At 51.1% G+C, this 13,525-nt stretch overlaps 2 protein-coding genes across 3 annotated transcripts; both read right to left on the bottom strand.

Moving 5' to 3' along the window:
- Nucleotides 1-1,123: 1,123 nt before the first annotated feature.
- On the bottom strand, nt 1,124-11,871 carry INPP5K (inositol polyphosphate-5-phosphatase K). 2 transcript variants are annotated; one of them, XM_080983868.1, is made up of 13 exons: nt 11,739-11,871; nt 9,869-9,976; nt 9,284-9,392; nt 8,235-8,351; nt 7,379-7,554; nt 6,375-6,486; nt 5,805-5,914; nt 5,536-5,562; nt 4,203-4,392; nt 3,169-3,306; nt 2,033-2,116; nt 1,836-1,940; nt 1,124-1,584 (listed from the first exon to the last, which is right to left on the bottom strand). In XM_080983868.1, exons 1-13 carry the CDS (start codon nt 11,768-11,770, stop codon nt 1,483-1,485), a joined length of 1,410 nt encoding a protein of 469 aa, XP_080839994.1. In that variant the 5' UTR covers nt 11,771-11,871; the 3' UTR covers nt 1,124-1,482. The 2 variants fall into 2 exon arrangements, with proteins under 2 accessions (XP_080839994.1, XP_080839995.1); XM_080983869.1 differs by lacking the exon at nt 5,536-5,562 and having other exon boundaries at nt 11,739-11,870.
- Nucleotides 9,983-11,079, bottom strand: LOC308464519 (uncharacterized protein). The gene has a single exon (XM_080983870.1). It carries the CDS (start codon nt 10,417-10,419, stop codon nt 10,090-10,092), a length of 330 nt encoding a protein of 109 aa, XP_080839996.1. The 5' UTR covers nt 10,420-11,079; the 3' UTR covers nt 9,983-10,089.
- Nucleotides 11,872-13,525: the final 1,654 nt, after the last annotated feature.

Here is a 13,525-nt window from a genome sequence, read left to right as displayed (position 1 = left end):
AACTAATCCCGATGCAACAGGAGTAATTCAGACAAGACAAAGTGAAAGTGCTTGTACATAAGGATTTTGGTGGGTGCCTCTGCCTTATCTCAGAGTTCAAAGGCTGCCCACCATGATAACACCCACCACTAATTATTTCAGCCCAGGTTTCTCCTGTTCTCTTGGCAGTTTGGTACCTTCTCTCCATGGAAAACCTTTGAGTCACAGGAGCAGCTGACAAGTGCCCAGAGGGCAGGTGCATCCATATTCCTCTCCCTCCCTTGTGAGTGCAAAGGATGGGCATGAGCAGCAAAGGGAATCCCTGCAGCGGCCAAGTCATATCCACACACAACATGCTGCCCACAGCAGCCTCCACATCACTTGCGTGCAGAGGAGAACTAGCCGGCTTTGCTTTATGAGCTTGGGGGCTGCAGAGAGTGCAGCAGAGCAGCCCATCCTGACAGGGGCCTTGAGTGCTGAGTGGAGCCAGAAACTGCAGAAACATGGGCTGAAGGAGACAGGCCAGGTCCACAGAAATTGTGCAAAGGTGCAGGAAATCCGCATCCAGATGAGGACTGGCCCCAGGAAGGTGCCAGCAAGGCTGTGTTGCTGTGGAGCTTGATCCAGAAGGGGAAGGGGGAGATAACACCTGCCCCTGTTCTTTCCTGACCTTTGGCCATGCTGGCTGTGGCTGATGGGAGTTGGGGGACCAACATCATCTGGACGGCACCACATTGGCTTCCCTTGTTGTACAGCTCAAAATAACCCCAGGTGGAATCACCAGCATGGCTGGGGTTTTTTTATGCGACAGGCCATCAAGAACTCCCACATTCCAAGCAAAAGTCAGCTGGTTGGTTGGATTTCAAGAATTTCAAGCACTGAACTCTTGGAGATTAAAACTACCATGTGAAGTGGGGCAGCTGGGAGTAAAGATAACAGAAGCCATGAGCTGCTCAAGTCCCTCCCTCTTCACTGCTCTGTCAAGACTGCTCATTTCCAACCAACCAAAATGTCACAACTGATGGCATACTCTCTTCATCTACGATAGAAAGTGTATTTCAGCTCCCAAGTAAATTCTAAGTGCATTTCATAAAAATAGGGAGCTGAATCCTGGAATGCTGGTTTTTAAAAAACAGACCAACCATTGACTACTTAATATTGCAGTGTATTGCCTGGGTCCTAAAATAACCCCTAGGACAAGGAAGCAGCAGCAGGCCTCAGGAATAAGTGCCCCCTGCCCTGCGCTAGGCCACTGGAAGGTGGATCCTCTTGGGAAAGCTACAATTAGTCAAGGTTCTTTAGTTGCTGAAGGTAGGCACAGCCTTGTTCCAACTTCCTGGGACAGCAATAGAACTATTTATTTCCTAGGAAATGATGCTCTGGGCTGCTCAAACTCACATGCCCACCTGTGTTTCTAGCCTTCTTCAGAGAGAGGCCTGTTTCTAAGGCAGAGGAAGGAGGTTCCCTCCTCACAGACCCCGCTGCAGGGGCACGTGGCACAGTTCAAAAGTCACACGGTGGTTTCTCATCGCAGAGCTGCTCTTGCATCCTGCTGACTCCGTCCCAGGCCAGGTCCTTCTCTGCTAACATTCTCCTTGGTTGAATCTGAAAGGAGAGATCAGTCTTTGTTTTTGTTTCTTATTATTTATTACAGTTCTCTCCCACCTTTCCTTTAAAGAGCTCAGGGCTGCATATACGGTTCTCTTCCCCTCTCTATTTTGTCCTCACAACAACCCTGTGATCCAAAGAGGAGAACCATTTCCCCAGGTGATTCCAGGAACATAGGGAAGAGCTCCCTGGGGGTTCTAGGAACCTAGGAAGCTGGCTTGTGCTGAGTCAGCCCATCAGCCCCATACCTGGAAGGGCTGGCTGATGCCAACCAGGGACTGCATTGTGTTGCTGTAATAACCCAGGAGAAACTCTCCTCCCGTTGCTGGAAGCTCCTCAGCACTGAGATAGACCTGGGGGAAATAAAGCAAAGGCAGTCAGCATTCAGCAAAACATCTGGAACGAAGCAGCCAGCAGTGATAACCTCAGGCTACTTCCCCCTCACCTGCTTGGCATCCTCCTCAGAGGAAATCTCGTTGTCTTGCACCCAGGCGTACATCACGTAGTCATTTGCATGCTTGAAGGTCACCTGCAAGGGGAAAGAGCTGCCTTGAGCACAACTTGGTTGTCAGGGAAGTGAACACCTGTCTAATATGTGAGAGCTATTTGCTCTGGTTAGCTAAGGAAATGGGATGCAAACTCTGAACTGTTTCACACTTCAGTATTGCTAAGAGTGATACAAGGTTTTAGAAATGAGGAAATATGATGACAAAAGCAAGACTAAGCCAAGGCCACACAATGATTTATCACAAAGTTTGTAACCTTTTCTCTAAGGAAGTTATGGCAACACATGTGGTATTTAGAGGCTTAGACACAGACAGAAGAACTGGCCTAAATAATCCAAAAGATTCCCATCCCAAAGACCAAGTCTCTCATCAGTCTTTTGACTGCTTCCATCAAAATGAGACTTTTCAGGCGCAAGGAGGTTTGCCACTCAGGAGCCTCCTCTTGTCTCTGAGCCTTGCCTTTGTTTCTGGGCCAGGGTCTGCAGCCTGTTCTTTCCCCCAAGGGAACCAGACCCTTTGCTCAGGTCACTCAGTGCCTGATACCTCGGCTTCACACAACCCACCACTGCCTCCTTTTAGTCATCCTTGGCTGCAGGATGCCAAAAATCCTCTTGGAACTGTGGGCACTCTGAGCAGGAGGAAATCTCTGACAGTCAGGAGGGACCAGGAGAACCTCTCCTTCACAAGGAGAAAATGGCACAGTTTTTCTCATGACCACAGCACACCTCACCCTCAAAGGAGCAGAGGAAATGGAAGCCAGGCCATTGGTATGTTGGCTCTGTGCTGTCTACAACAGGCATCTCCAACCTGCGGCCCTCCAGATGTTTTGGCCTACAACTCCCATGATCCCTAGCTAACAGGACCAGTGGTCAGGGATGATGGGAATTGTAGTCCAAAACACCTGGAGGGCCGAAGGTTGGGGGTGCCTGGTCTACACTGCAACAGCTCTCCAGGGTTTCAGGCAGGGGTCTTTCCCAGTTCAAGAGGCCAGGAATTCAACTGAGGACTCTTCTGCATGTCTCTGCTGTTGAGCTACTATCCTTCCCCCCTCAGTACACATCTGTGGCAATGTCACCTTGTAGAGACCAATCCAATCCCAGGCACTGCTTGGGAATTCAGGAGCTGTGGAGTAGCGGACGGTGGCATCTTGCTCAGCATCCCAGTTGCCCACAGGATGCAGCCTGACCAGTGGGACAGGGGGCAGAGGCTTCATCTGGAAGAAAGGAAAGAAGTTGTATCCCATAGCCACCCAATCAAGAGCAGTCAAAAGCCGCTCTTCATGCTCCCAACTCTGAAAATGTTAATAATCCTCAAGTGCTGCCACTTAAAGGTAAAGGGACCCCTGACCATTAGGTCCAGTCGTGGCAAACTCTGGGGTTGCGGCGCTCATCTCACTTTACTGGCCGAGGGAGCCGGCGTCCAGCTTCCGGGTCATGTGGGCCAGCAGGACTAAGCCGCTTCTGGCGAACCAGAGCAGCACATGGAAACGCCGTTTACCTTCCCGCTGGAGCGGTACCTATTTATCTACTTGCACTTTGAGGTGCTTTTGAACTGCTAGGTGGGCAGGAGCAGGGACCGAGCAATGGGAGCTCACCCTGTCACGGGGATTCGAACTGCCGAACTTCTGATCGGCAAGTCCTAGGTTCTGTGGTTTAACCCACAGCGCCACCCGCGTCCCACACTGCCACTTAAGCTATCCTAAAAAGGTTGTAGAGTGACCCTCAAAAAAAAAATTGGGGGTGCGGCAGCTTCACAGAAGATCTTCTCAAATCAGTAGGCAGATGCAGTTACAGTTTGCAAGCACCTACACGAGAGAAGAGTTTAAACGGGCCTGGAAATCAAAGGCAGACTCAATCCTGTTTATCTGCTTAGGGTGCAAGGGCTCTCTCCCCACCAACCATAAGATGGTTCGTGATCTGTCTTTGAGACACAGAGCAGGACTGCAAAGCGTCCATCAGAAAATACACCTTGGGTAGCTGGGAAGCTTGTAAAGCCTTCCCAGGTCTTCTGTAGCTGGGCTTCATCTGTCTCTGATGGAAGGGCCCGGAGTCATGGCCAGGTTCCCTTTTCCAAGAGCCAATTCTGCACTCAGGGAGAGGAGAGCATTACCTCAAGTACAAAGGTCCCGGTGACAGGTTTGTGGTCGCTGATGCCATAACTCATGTGGCTGATGTAGCTTTGCAGGGACACAGAAATGGCCTCCTCTTCTGGCATCTCTCCTGCCTCCGAGGCCGACTGCAAAAGGTGCTTCACCCTCCAGAGGATCCGGTCCGTCCAAGCAGGCTTCCGCTTCTTCCCACTGCAAAAGGGGAGGCAGTGAGGACACACCAGCGAAGCAAAGCTGCTATCCATGGCAGCAGCAGAGGCATTATGGGGACAAAGCAAACCAATGCATACATTGCCCCCCACCGCCTTCATTTTATAGCTCAATCAAACAACGTCTATCTGTACGTTAGCAGATCTAAAAGAAAGGCAGACGAAGAAGAAGGGAGGTTAATCAACTTCGTATCAGAAAACAACACGAACTAGCAGCAACCAAGTGTTGGCCAGGTTGCATCAGCTACATTTACAGTGGCCCACGTGGTAAGTCATGAGACCATCCAGTGCTCAGGAGAGGTTTGCCCACATTGAAGTTTGTGCCACCTGCATTTCTGGCCCTGATCCTGGGTAGTTTTTCAAAAACTCTGCTGTCTCTTCAGAGTGAAATGGTCATAACCGAGGGAGACAAATACAGCCTGGGCTGCCTGGTCCTTCTCAGAGGACTCAGGGCATGAGGCTTTTAATCTCAGGGTCATGGATTTGAGCCCCACTTTGGGCAAAGGATTCCTGCACTGCAAGGGGGTGGGCTAGATGGCCCTTCAGATCCCTTCCAACTCTATAATTCTACGATAGAAAGATGTGGGAAGAAGACAGTTTGCTCGGCAGCACTAAACTCTTACTGCCACCGGAGTTACCAGTAGCTCAAGATCTGACCTGTTCACTCCATTCCCCACCTGGGTCTCTTTGAAGGGATTCAGCTACCCAAGGCGCAGCTGAGCAACCTACGAATCCCGTTTCAAGCTGCTGAGCTGACTAAATAGCAGCAAGCAGAGCCCTTTTGTGCCTTGTGGAAGCAAGTGCAGCAGAAGCACTTCCTATCCTGACTTCTGAGGAGCCCCAGCAGGCAGGCAAGAAAGCAAACCTAGTGAGCTGACAAAGTTGAATCCACAAGGGCTATCATGCTGGAGAACAGCTGCTTCCTTCATCCCCATTGATCACTGTGGGGGAAACTCTCCGTTGCGCCCAGGTGCAAGAGGCTCTTTTTTATTTCAGGTCCATCGTGCCAATTAGCAAGTTAGGATCAAGCCTCCAGCAGCTGGAGAGAATAGAGCAGCAACAGTTTGAAATGCTAATAGTCTAAAATGCTGAAGATTTGGAAAGGAGGGCATCAAAATCTCCTTACTTAAACCAAAAGAGCGTCTTCGGCCCCCTGAAATAGAAACAGACATTAGTGCAAAAATCCCAAACACCAATTCCACTGGAGCTCTTTGGGAGGACTGGGCCCAGACACTGACGAAGAGCCTCCTCAGACCAAGATGGCCAGGCTCAGCTCTCTCCTTCCCCAAACTGCCTCCTGCTTTCTTCTCAGGTGGGCTGCTTATTCACCTTCACCAGCCTGGTCATGCACCCAAGATGGGTGTGTTGGGGGGGGGGGGGGTAACCAGCATTTACCTGGTGTCATAGTCATTTGAGTACAGGTCAAACTTGTAGGTGGGTTTGAACTTCAGGGGCCCCTCCATGAATTCTTGAAGAATGGGTTCCTTCTTCTTAGCGATGTTAAGCTGCATAAATAAAAAGAAAGGAATAACAGAAACGCAAAGCAGCAACCAGCCCAACTAAAAGAATCCTACATATGAGAAGTTCTGCAGCCTCCTCAAGGCTTGCTTGCTTCTTTCTTTCTTTCTTTCTTTGGGAAAGAAGATCCACATGAAGGTCATTTTACTCCACAGAAATCGATATGGAATGGGACAGGCAAGTTTCACAACTTCCCAGGAGGAAATTTAGAGCCAGTTGTGAAATAGATATGGACCAGGAATAAGGCAAAACATTATGGGAACAAAATGTAAACATTCACAGATTTGTTGCCAAGTGACATTTGGGGGGGTGAGTCATGGGTGGGTGGAATCAGCAGGAGAAATTGTAGGGTCTTCCATCAGGGGAAGCCAGAAGAGAGAAGAAAGCAGAAGATCCTGGTGGTGGCACCTGCACAGGAATGAAGAGAACAGAACTTGGAGGTAGTACCTGGTCCTTTTCCCACAAAAGGCTGAATCGGCTGTTATTGATTGATTCTCGAATGAAATGCAGGCCGTAATCTTCAATTCGGAAGTTCAAGTCACCAAACCAGAAGAGAACGCTTCACAGAGAAGAAACGAGAAATAAGCGCTTATGGAAAAAACAGGAGAAAGCTGCAAGGCAGACATCAGACATAGCAGATTCATCCGCACATATCATCTCAGGAGCACATTTACTCTGCAGTTCTCCATTATCTTTCACCACTGTGCAAAGTTATCTGTCCTCTTGCTCGCTTTGAACGGCATGCTTTTTTCCCATTAGAAAGCATCACTTAGTCTTGAAAGTGACACAACAGAGGGGAGTCAGGCTCACTACTAACAGTGCTCCCAAAAGAGCTGCCAGAACAATGCTCAAAATGGTCCTCCCTCTCTGGTCCAGGCACCTTACCTCCCTCCCTTCGCAGAACCAGGTGCTTCAGAGCAAAAGGGAAGACTTCCAAGCTTGGGAGTGAGACCAAATGCTGTTCTGCTTGAGGACCTCCTCTTCTTCCAGGAATTTTGTTCCCTTGAACGGACTTCTGCGGAGCTCTGAATAAACCCTAAACTACAAAATTCCACAACCGCTATCTCTTTTTAGGAGTTGGGCAAAAAAATTGTTATTTACCTGGGAATTTGGAGCGTCAAGTAAGTTTGTGGCCTTTTGCTCAGCTTTTTATTAGGATAAGTTGAACTGAATCCACATTTTATTGATGAGTATTTTAGATTGTTTTTAATGTTCATTTTTGTAAACCACTTTGAGTTGCTTTTGTGGAAACAGCAACAAATTAATCACCACCACCATCTTCATGAAATAACCGTCTTCCGGATGCTCTCACTTTGGGTTCAAAGCTATCAGAGGGGCTCCCTAAACTAAATGGACAATGACCTATATAGCAGAGGCCAAGCCAAGCTGGACCCTCTTTTCCTAGAAGCAAGACAGCAGGGCAGCCTTGACCAGATTCAGTTGCCACTCACTCATGATCCAGGACGTTGGGAATCTTTTCGCCTTCAAACTGCTGCATCTCCAAGATATGCTCAAAGTCATCCAACCGCTGTCCTGCATTCTCCATGTGGGCTGGCAGGTGGCAGTTCAGGAAACAGATGGTATGTCCATAGACAGACATGCGAGTGGTGACACCCCCCTTGTTTCCCTACAAGACATAAGAAGCCAAGGCACTGACGGATCAGGTCCCCCAGATCACACAACAACAGCGCTTGAGGCTGTTTTGGGACTTGTTTCCATTGAACTTGTTTCCATTTCCAGGTACATTTCAGAAGCAACACCTACCAGTCATAAATATCAAACACAGTGCTATTTTTCTAGAAAAAGAGGTGTCGGAACTTATCAGGAATACCTCCTTTGTTCTCTTATAATGGCAACGGCGCCCACCTGAGATGTGTCGGAACTGAGTTCCGGTGAGTTTCAGCTAAAAAAAGCCCTGGTCAATCCCAAATTTGTTTGAAGACAAGAAAGGGACTGGAATCCTCAAGACAACAGAGAAGTAAGCCACCAGGAGTGTTAAATAGGTAGCCAGGAATCAGACTCTTCTTTGGGTACAGAACCGAGGAGCAAATTTGCTAGCACCAGGGATGGCAGCACTTTTTGCTCTGATGTGGTCCAATCCTGCATCATCATACAGATTAATCTCCGTAGCCCTGGACAAGTTTATAACTTCAGACAAAATGTTTTAAAACTTTACTAAAAGGAGTAAAATTCTATATGTCCTTTTATTCCTCACTGAAGCCACCGCAGACAACATGCAGAAGCCAAGACTAAGTTGCAAAATGAAAAAGCCATTAAAATGTCTGGAAAACACAGCGAGCTGCTTACCCAATATCCGTAGAGACCCGTGCGAGTGAACTGGCTCTGAATGTCCCGTATGAAGGGGACGTGAGGCTGCTTTGCAAAGACCAGGAGGAGGAGGCCCTGCATGCGTATGGAAGATACCTGCGAGCGGAAGAGATTTTTAAAAAACAAACACTAGCGACCCCCCAGAAAAGGTTAGGATGCCCCAGGAAATCCCAGGCCTGGGAAGGGAGCCCAAACACTGCTCAGTTGGCTAAAGAAAGGCGACTGCATCTCCTCTGAAGGCCAAGGAAAGCGTCTGCTTCCTCCATTCTTGATGGAATTTGAGATAAATGGAAGTCAGGCAGTACCAAAAATCTCTTCCTGCCCAGCCCTGATAAAGGCACTGGGGAGCATCTGACCAAAGCCAGTGCAATGCTCAACAGAACTCTGGCCGTGGAGTAGTGTCTGAGGACCGAGCACAGGAAACATCAAAATTGTAGCCTTGTCTTATTTAATTTAATGCACAGCCACTGCAATTCTAGGTGGTTGGTAGGCCTTTTGGAATCAAACCAGACTAGAACATTCTTGAAATCAAAAGAACATAAGAAGTTCCTTCAGCAACTGGATCAGGCCAAAGGGGTCCTCTAGCCCACTCCCCTGTTTCCCATAGTGGCCAACCTGCTCCCCATGAGCAGGACCTGAAAACAGCATAAATACTCTCCACACTTGTATTTCACCGTATTCAGAGGCACTTATTGCCTCCAGACCAGTGGAGGGAGCACAGAGCCACTGTGGCTACATTACTTCTTGCATCAGAGACAATTCTAGAACACTTAATTCCAAAAGCCAGCCTTGAATGGTTTCTGCTTTGGCGAGTCCCTGGGAGGAGCGGGTAGTCACTGAGAATGCCTCCCCAACGTTCCCTTCCTATGCTGAATGCAAACTCTGGAACACTTGCAGCAGATCTAGGACTGTCTGCTGGTCAGGAAGGAGGCAGGGCCACGCCCAAATGACAGGACACCTCACACGACAGAATATTCATCAGGAGAATGTAAGCCAGAGACCACCAATAGACAAATCAACATGATTACCTTGACATAGCGCAGAGGAGAAAGAACATTCATGAAGAAAATACTCCAAGGATCATCAAAGGCCATGTCGGATAGGAAATTCACAATCTTGGAGTTCACCTCCTGTAAACTGAACAGTCCAGGGTTAACCCAGCTAATCGTACATCTCATTTTGACAAAAAGTACCCAGACCTATTGGGAACCACTAAGAGCAGGAGCGGCTGCTGTCCAATAAAATGTTTGTTAATCTTTTAACCCATCGCCTGCATCCACATGAAAGCAGAGGAAGGGAGGGTGCATCACTACAAGGTGGCACAATTCTGGATACCATCTTAGCACACTGAGTACTGACTACTCAGTCCTGAAATCACACACCAAGAGCATTCTTTCTTGAAGTCCACACAATCCTGAATGGCTGCCCCTTTTCTTGAATGAGATCTCTCACCTGTGCCACATTCCCCCTATGTCCAGAGACCTGCAGTGACCTTCTGCAAAAGATCTCAAGAAGCACCATGCTCTTGAAGGCCGCCCCCTCGCTTCTGCAGATGGCATGACCAGGATGATATCCCCAAGAAGAGCCCCAGCTCTAGTTCCCAAAATACCTACCCAATGACATACATGTCCATTTCCTGGTCTTGCAAGTTGAGCTGCAGCAAAGAGGTGACATCAGGAGGGGGAGAAGCTGTGCCCACGTTCCAAGTCACCAGGTGCAACCTTCAGAGACAGACAAAAGGCAGTGCAGCTGAAGTACAAACAGGTGGGGACAGGCTACCTCGTCATCCCATTTATCTCTCCCCTCCTCGTGCCTTATTATCTGTAATCCTGCCCTAAAAAGACCAAAGCCCCGCTGGAGAGAGCCTGTCTGCCTGGGAAGGGCACCTGATCCCTAGAAGCTTCTGCTTCTGCATCTTCCCACAGATCAGAAAAGCCTCGTCGATGGTGCGTGAGACTTCCTCGTGGATCTCGTCATCGGAGCTGACGTCCTCCACGCAAGCCATGAGCTGTGCCACTCGCTGCCGCAGCTGCAGCCGCCCGCTGGAGCCCGTGCTGCTCACACTGGCCGAGCGGCTGCGCAAGGCAGAGGGGGTGCCCTCCAGGTCCAGCAAGGAGACGGAGAGCAAGTCCTGAAGCGGCTCTTCAGGCTGCAAAGATGCCATGGGGCCAGAAGGAGAGGGGCATGCCCCACTCCCCACTCAAGGCGCCCCCCAGCCAGAGAAGGGTCAATGTAGGCAGAATTAAGCCTTGCTTCTGGCACAAGCTGAGCAAGGAAGCCGTCAACCGCACCAGAAGGCAACTCTGAGGCAGGAAGGGAGGTCCTCTTCCTCTCCTTGCAAGCCCTCAAGGTGCACCCCCCCACACCCATGCCACGCGCCAAGATTTACTGCTACTGGAGCCTGGAGATTTATGAAAAGCTATTGTTAACTGAGGCCAATCACATGTTTCTGCCACTGTGTCATTGAGGTATAATCACTGGTTTTGAGGCACGTGCCCCACATGGAGGGATTGCCAAGCCAGGGACCAAATCTGACAAGTGACCCCCTCAGGAGGCTTTTATTAACACAGCTTCTGGCTAGGAAGGGGTTTGGGGGTTCAGAGGTGGCTGTTGGAGCTTAGCTTGTGGTCAGAGAAGTGTGGGGAAGGGAAAACATATTTGGCCTGTTTCCCCACCCAAGTCAGCCCTCCACAAGGCACAGGGTGTAGCCCAGAGACAGGTGGTCTTCCAAATGCTGCCAGACTACAGCTCCCATCACCCCTGAGCACTGACTCCGCTGCTTGCTGGGAACTAGAGCCCAACATCTACTGGAGGTTCCCCGCAAAGGCAGAAAGCGGATGTGCCGCGCCGGGCCGCGGTTAGGAAGACCTGGCTGGGACTTAAGCGCAAGACCCCCGTCCCGCGGGAGGAGGGAGAAGCGCCACCGGCAGGCAGCCCGGCAGCCCCCGATCCTGGGCGTGTTCCCGGCTGGCTGCCTGCCTTTCCGCGGGCGCACCTGATCACCGCCCCCGGAGGATGTGGCAAGTGCGGGCCGGAGAGCCCCTTTGGCAGCAGGCGCAGCACCTGCTGAATAAGCGGCCCACGAAGGACTCAAATCCCAGCCGGTGCTTTGCAAGCCGAAATCGGCTTTCGCACTTCCCGCGGCGATTAGCATAACTCCCGCTCAGGAGCCGCGGCGCCGCATCCGGGGGCTTTGCTGTAAGAAGGAGCGCCTGTCCGCGGGCGGAGGCCGGTCACGGGGCCCCGAAATCCTTCGGGAGGGGTTGCTGCCTCCTCGCGGGAAACCCCAAGGGGGCGGAAGAGCCTCGAGGAAGCAGCCCTCGCCTCCCCAACAGCGGGGCAGGAAGGCTCGGGCGCACTCTGCACATGCCCAGGGACTCCCTTGACTCCGCCGGGGGCACGTGGGCCAAAGGGGAGTTTCCCCAAGACGGGTCCCCCGCGCGCATGTGCAGGCGCAGCAGGAGGCCCCCTCCGCTTCCTCACCTGAGATGCCGCGGTCCTTCCTCCGGCTCCATCGCGGCTGCCCGAGAAAGAAGAGGAGGGCGAGACGAGCGAGACCGGAGAAAAGAGCTCGCTCCGCTCTTGTGACCGCTGCGGCCAATCGGGGCAGGGGACGAGGTCGGCGCGCCTCCTGATTGGCTGGGATGCCAAGAGGCCGCGTCGTTCTGAGCACGTGATGCAAACAACGGGTAGCGAACGCAGAGCTACCCAAAAAGGATAGAGTGTCATATGCCTTGCGCTTCCAGATAGAAACAAGCATCTGCCCAGAGAAGTCAGTGGGGTTTTGAGGGTCGCTGCGCCGGAAGATGCGACCCTGGTGCCTGCTGCTGTTCATGATTTGAATTAATTTTATAATGAAATGATTTTAGGATGTTGTATTATTTTATTGTTGTTAGCCGCCCTGAGCCCGGCTTCGGCTGGGGAGGGCGGGATATAAATAAAATAATAATAATTAATTATTATTATTATTATTATTATTATTATTATTATTATTATGGAGCCTGACCCCAACCCGCAATATCCGCGCGAGGTTACCCTGCAAGGCTGTTGCAAGCGGCTCTCTTCCGCGCAGAGGACTCTCCGCTCTGCTGCAGCGATGGCCGGCGCAGTAAAATTAACGTATTTCTCGCAAAATAAAAACCTGCACTTTGATGAGGCATTCACGTGCCTGCGGCGTTTTGTGCGGGGAGGGGTCCGGGCTGCCGCTGTTTTCCGCGTGCTGCTCTCACTTGAGGGAGGAAGATTCAAACATGGTTTCTCAATTGGATCCAGGGAGTGGCCCATGCCGGCAGCAAGATGGACCCCTCTATCTATTTCATATCTCTGGGGGAGCGCGGCCCCGACGGAGTCATTTCGAGAGCGGGCCGTGACGTCCCGCAGCTCCCTTCCGGGTCGGCTTCGGGCCCGGGAGGCTTCGCGCTCCGCTTCCTGGCGCCGCAGCCCAGGAGCGCAGCAGCGGGGCTTTCATAAATACAACCTCGATGTGTCCCTTTCGGGAGCGGAAGTGACCGGCCTCAAAGCGCAGAGGAGCTCACAAGAATGCAGAGGGAGCCTCGCCTTGTACTCCCTTTATATATAAATTGGGGCTGTTCCACTAGAAAAGGCCGGACGCCCAAGCGCGAGTGCAAATGCGGAATAAGGGAGACCCAAGAACATGTGCAGAGCACCCCTTCTGCGGTAGGAAGGCATCAGGGGCTCCTGCCTTGCCTCCGGGAAACTGCAGGCTAGGAGACGCTTCTCCCGTCGCTCCTTCGGCTTCTGCCGCCTTCCCAGCGTCTTCTGGGAGGGGATTCATTCACTCACTCCCCAAGTCCCACCCCCAGCTGTCACCAACTCTACTGAAATCATGGTCTCCACTGTAGCCTTCTAAGAGGACAACCAGGGAAGCCCACCCACTCCCTATCAGCCTCTCTCAACCTGTGGGTCCCCAGATGTTGTTGAAATTACAACTCCCATCACCCCTAGCTAGCAAGGCAAGAGCTCAGGGATGATGGGAGTTGTAGTCCAACAACATCTGGAGACCCACAGGTTGAGAACCGCTGCAAGCACTGCTGTGTCGTCCTTAGAGATTTCCCCCTGGTTACTGGAGTCCAGCTGCTCAGTAAGCACAGCAGCTGTCACAGCTTTCCTGCCTGCTTCCCTCCTCCAGTTAAGGAGATGTCATTCACACTGGCTGACACACATACTAAAAGATATCAGGGGTGGGGGAGAGGCAAAACAACCCCTTTCTTCCTTCCCTCTTTCCCACCCACCCAAGAAAAAGCCAGACT

Source organism: Podarcis pityusensis, assembly GCF_964106645.2.
Source record: "Podarcis pityusensis genome assembly, chromosome: 15".
In the NCBI taxonomy this organism is placed as follows: Eukaryota; Metazoa; Chordata; class Lepidosauria; order Squamata; family Lacertidae; genus Podarcis; species Podarcis pityusensis.
The sequence above is the reverse complement of the archived record's forward strand: the minus strand, read 5'-3'. Positions and strand labels throughout refer to the sequence as shown.

What these genes read in the sequence shown, in the direction of transcription:
- INPP5K (XM_080983868.1), bottom strand. Translation starts at nt 11,770, where the DNA reads ATGGAGCCGGAGGAAGGACCGCGGCATCTCAG. An exon ending in CTCCTCTGCGCTATGTCAAG is followed by an intron (nt 8,352 to 9,283) that starts GTAATCATGTTG and finishes TTCCGCTCGCAG; the next exon opens with GTATCTTCCATACGCATGCA. An exon ending in AAGACGCTCTTTTGGTTTAA is followed by an intron (nt 4,393 to 5,535) that starts GTAAGGAGATTT and finishes CCCCTTTTGCAG; the next exon opens with TGGGAAGAAGCGGAAGCCTG.
- LOC308464519 (XM_080983870.1), bottom strand. Translation starts at nt 10,419, where the DNA reads ATGGCATCTTTGCAGCCTGAAGAGCCGCTTCAGGACTTGCTCTCCGTC.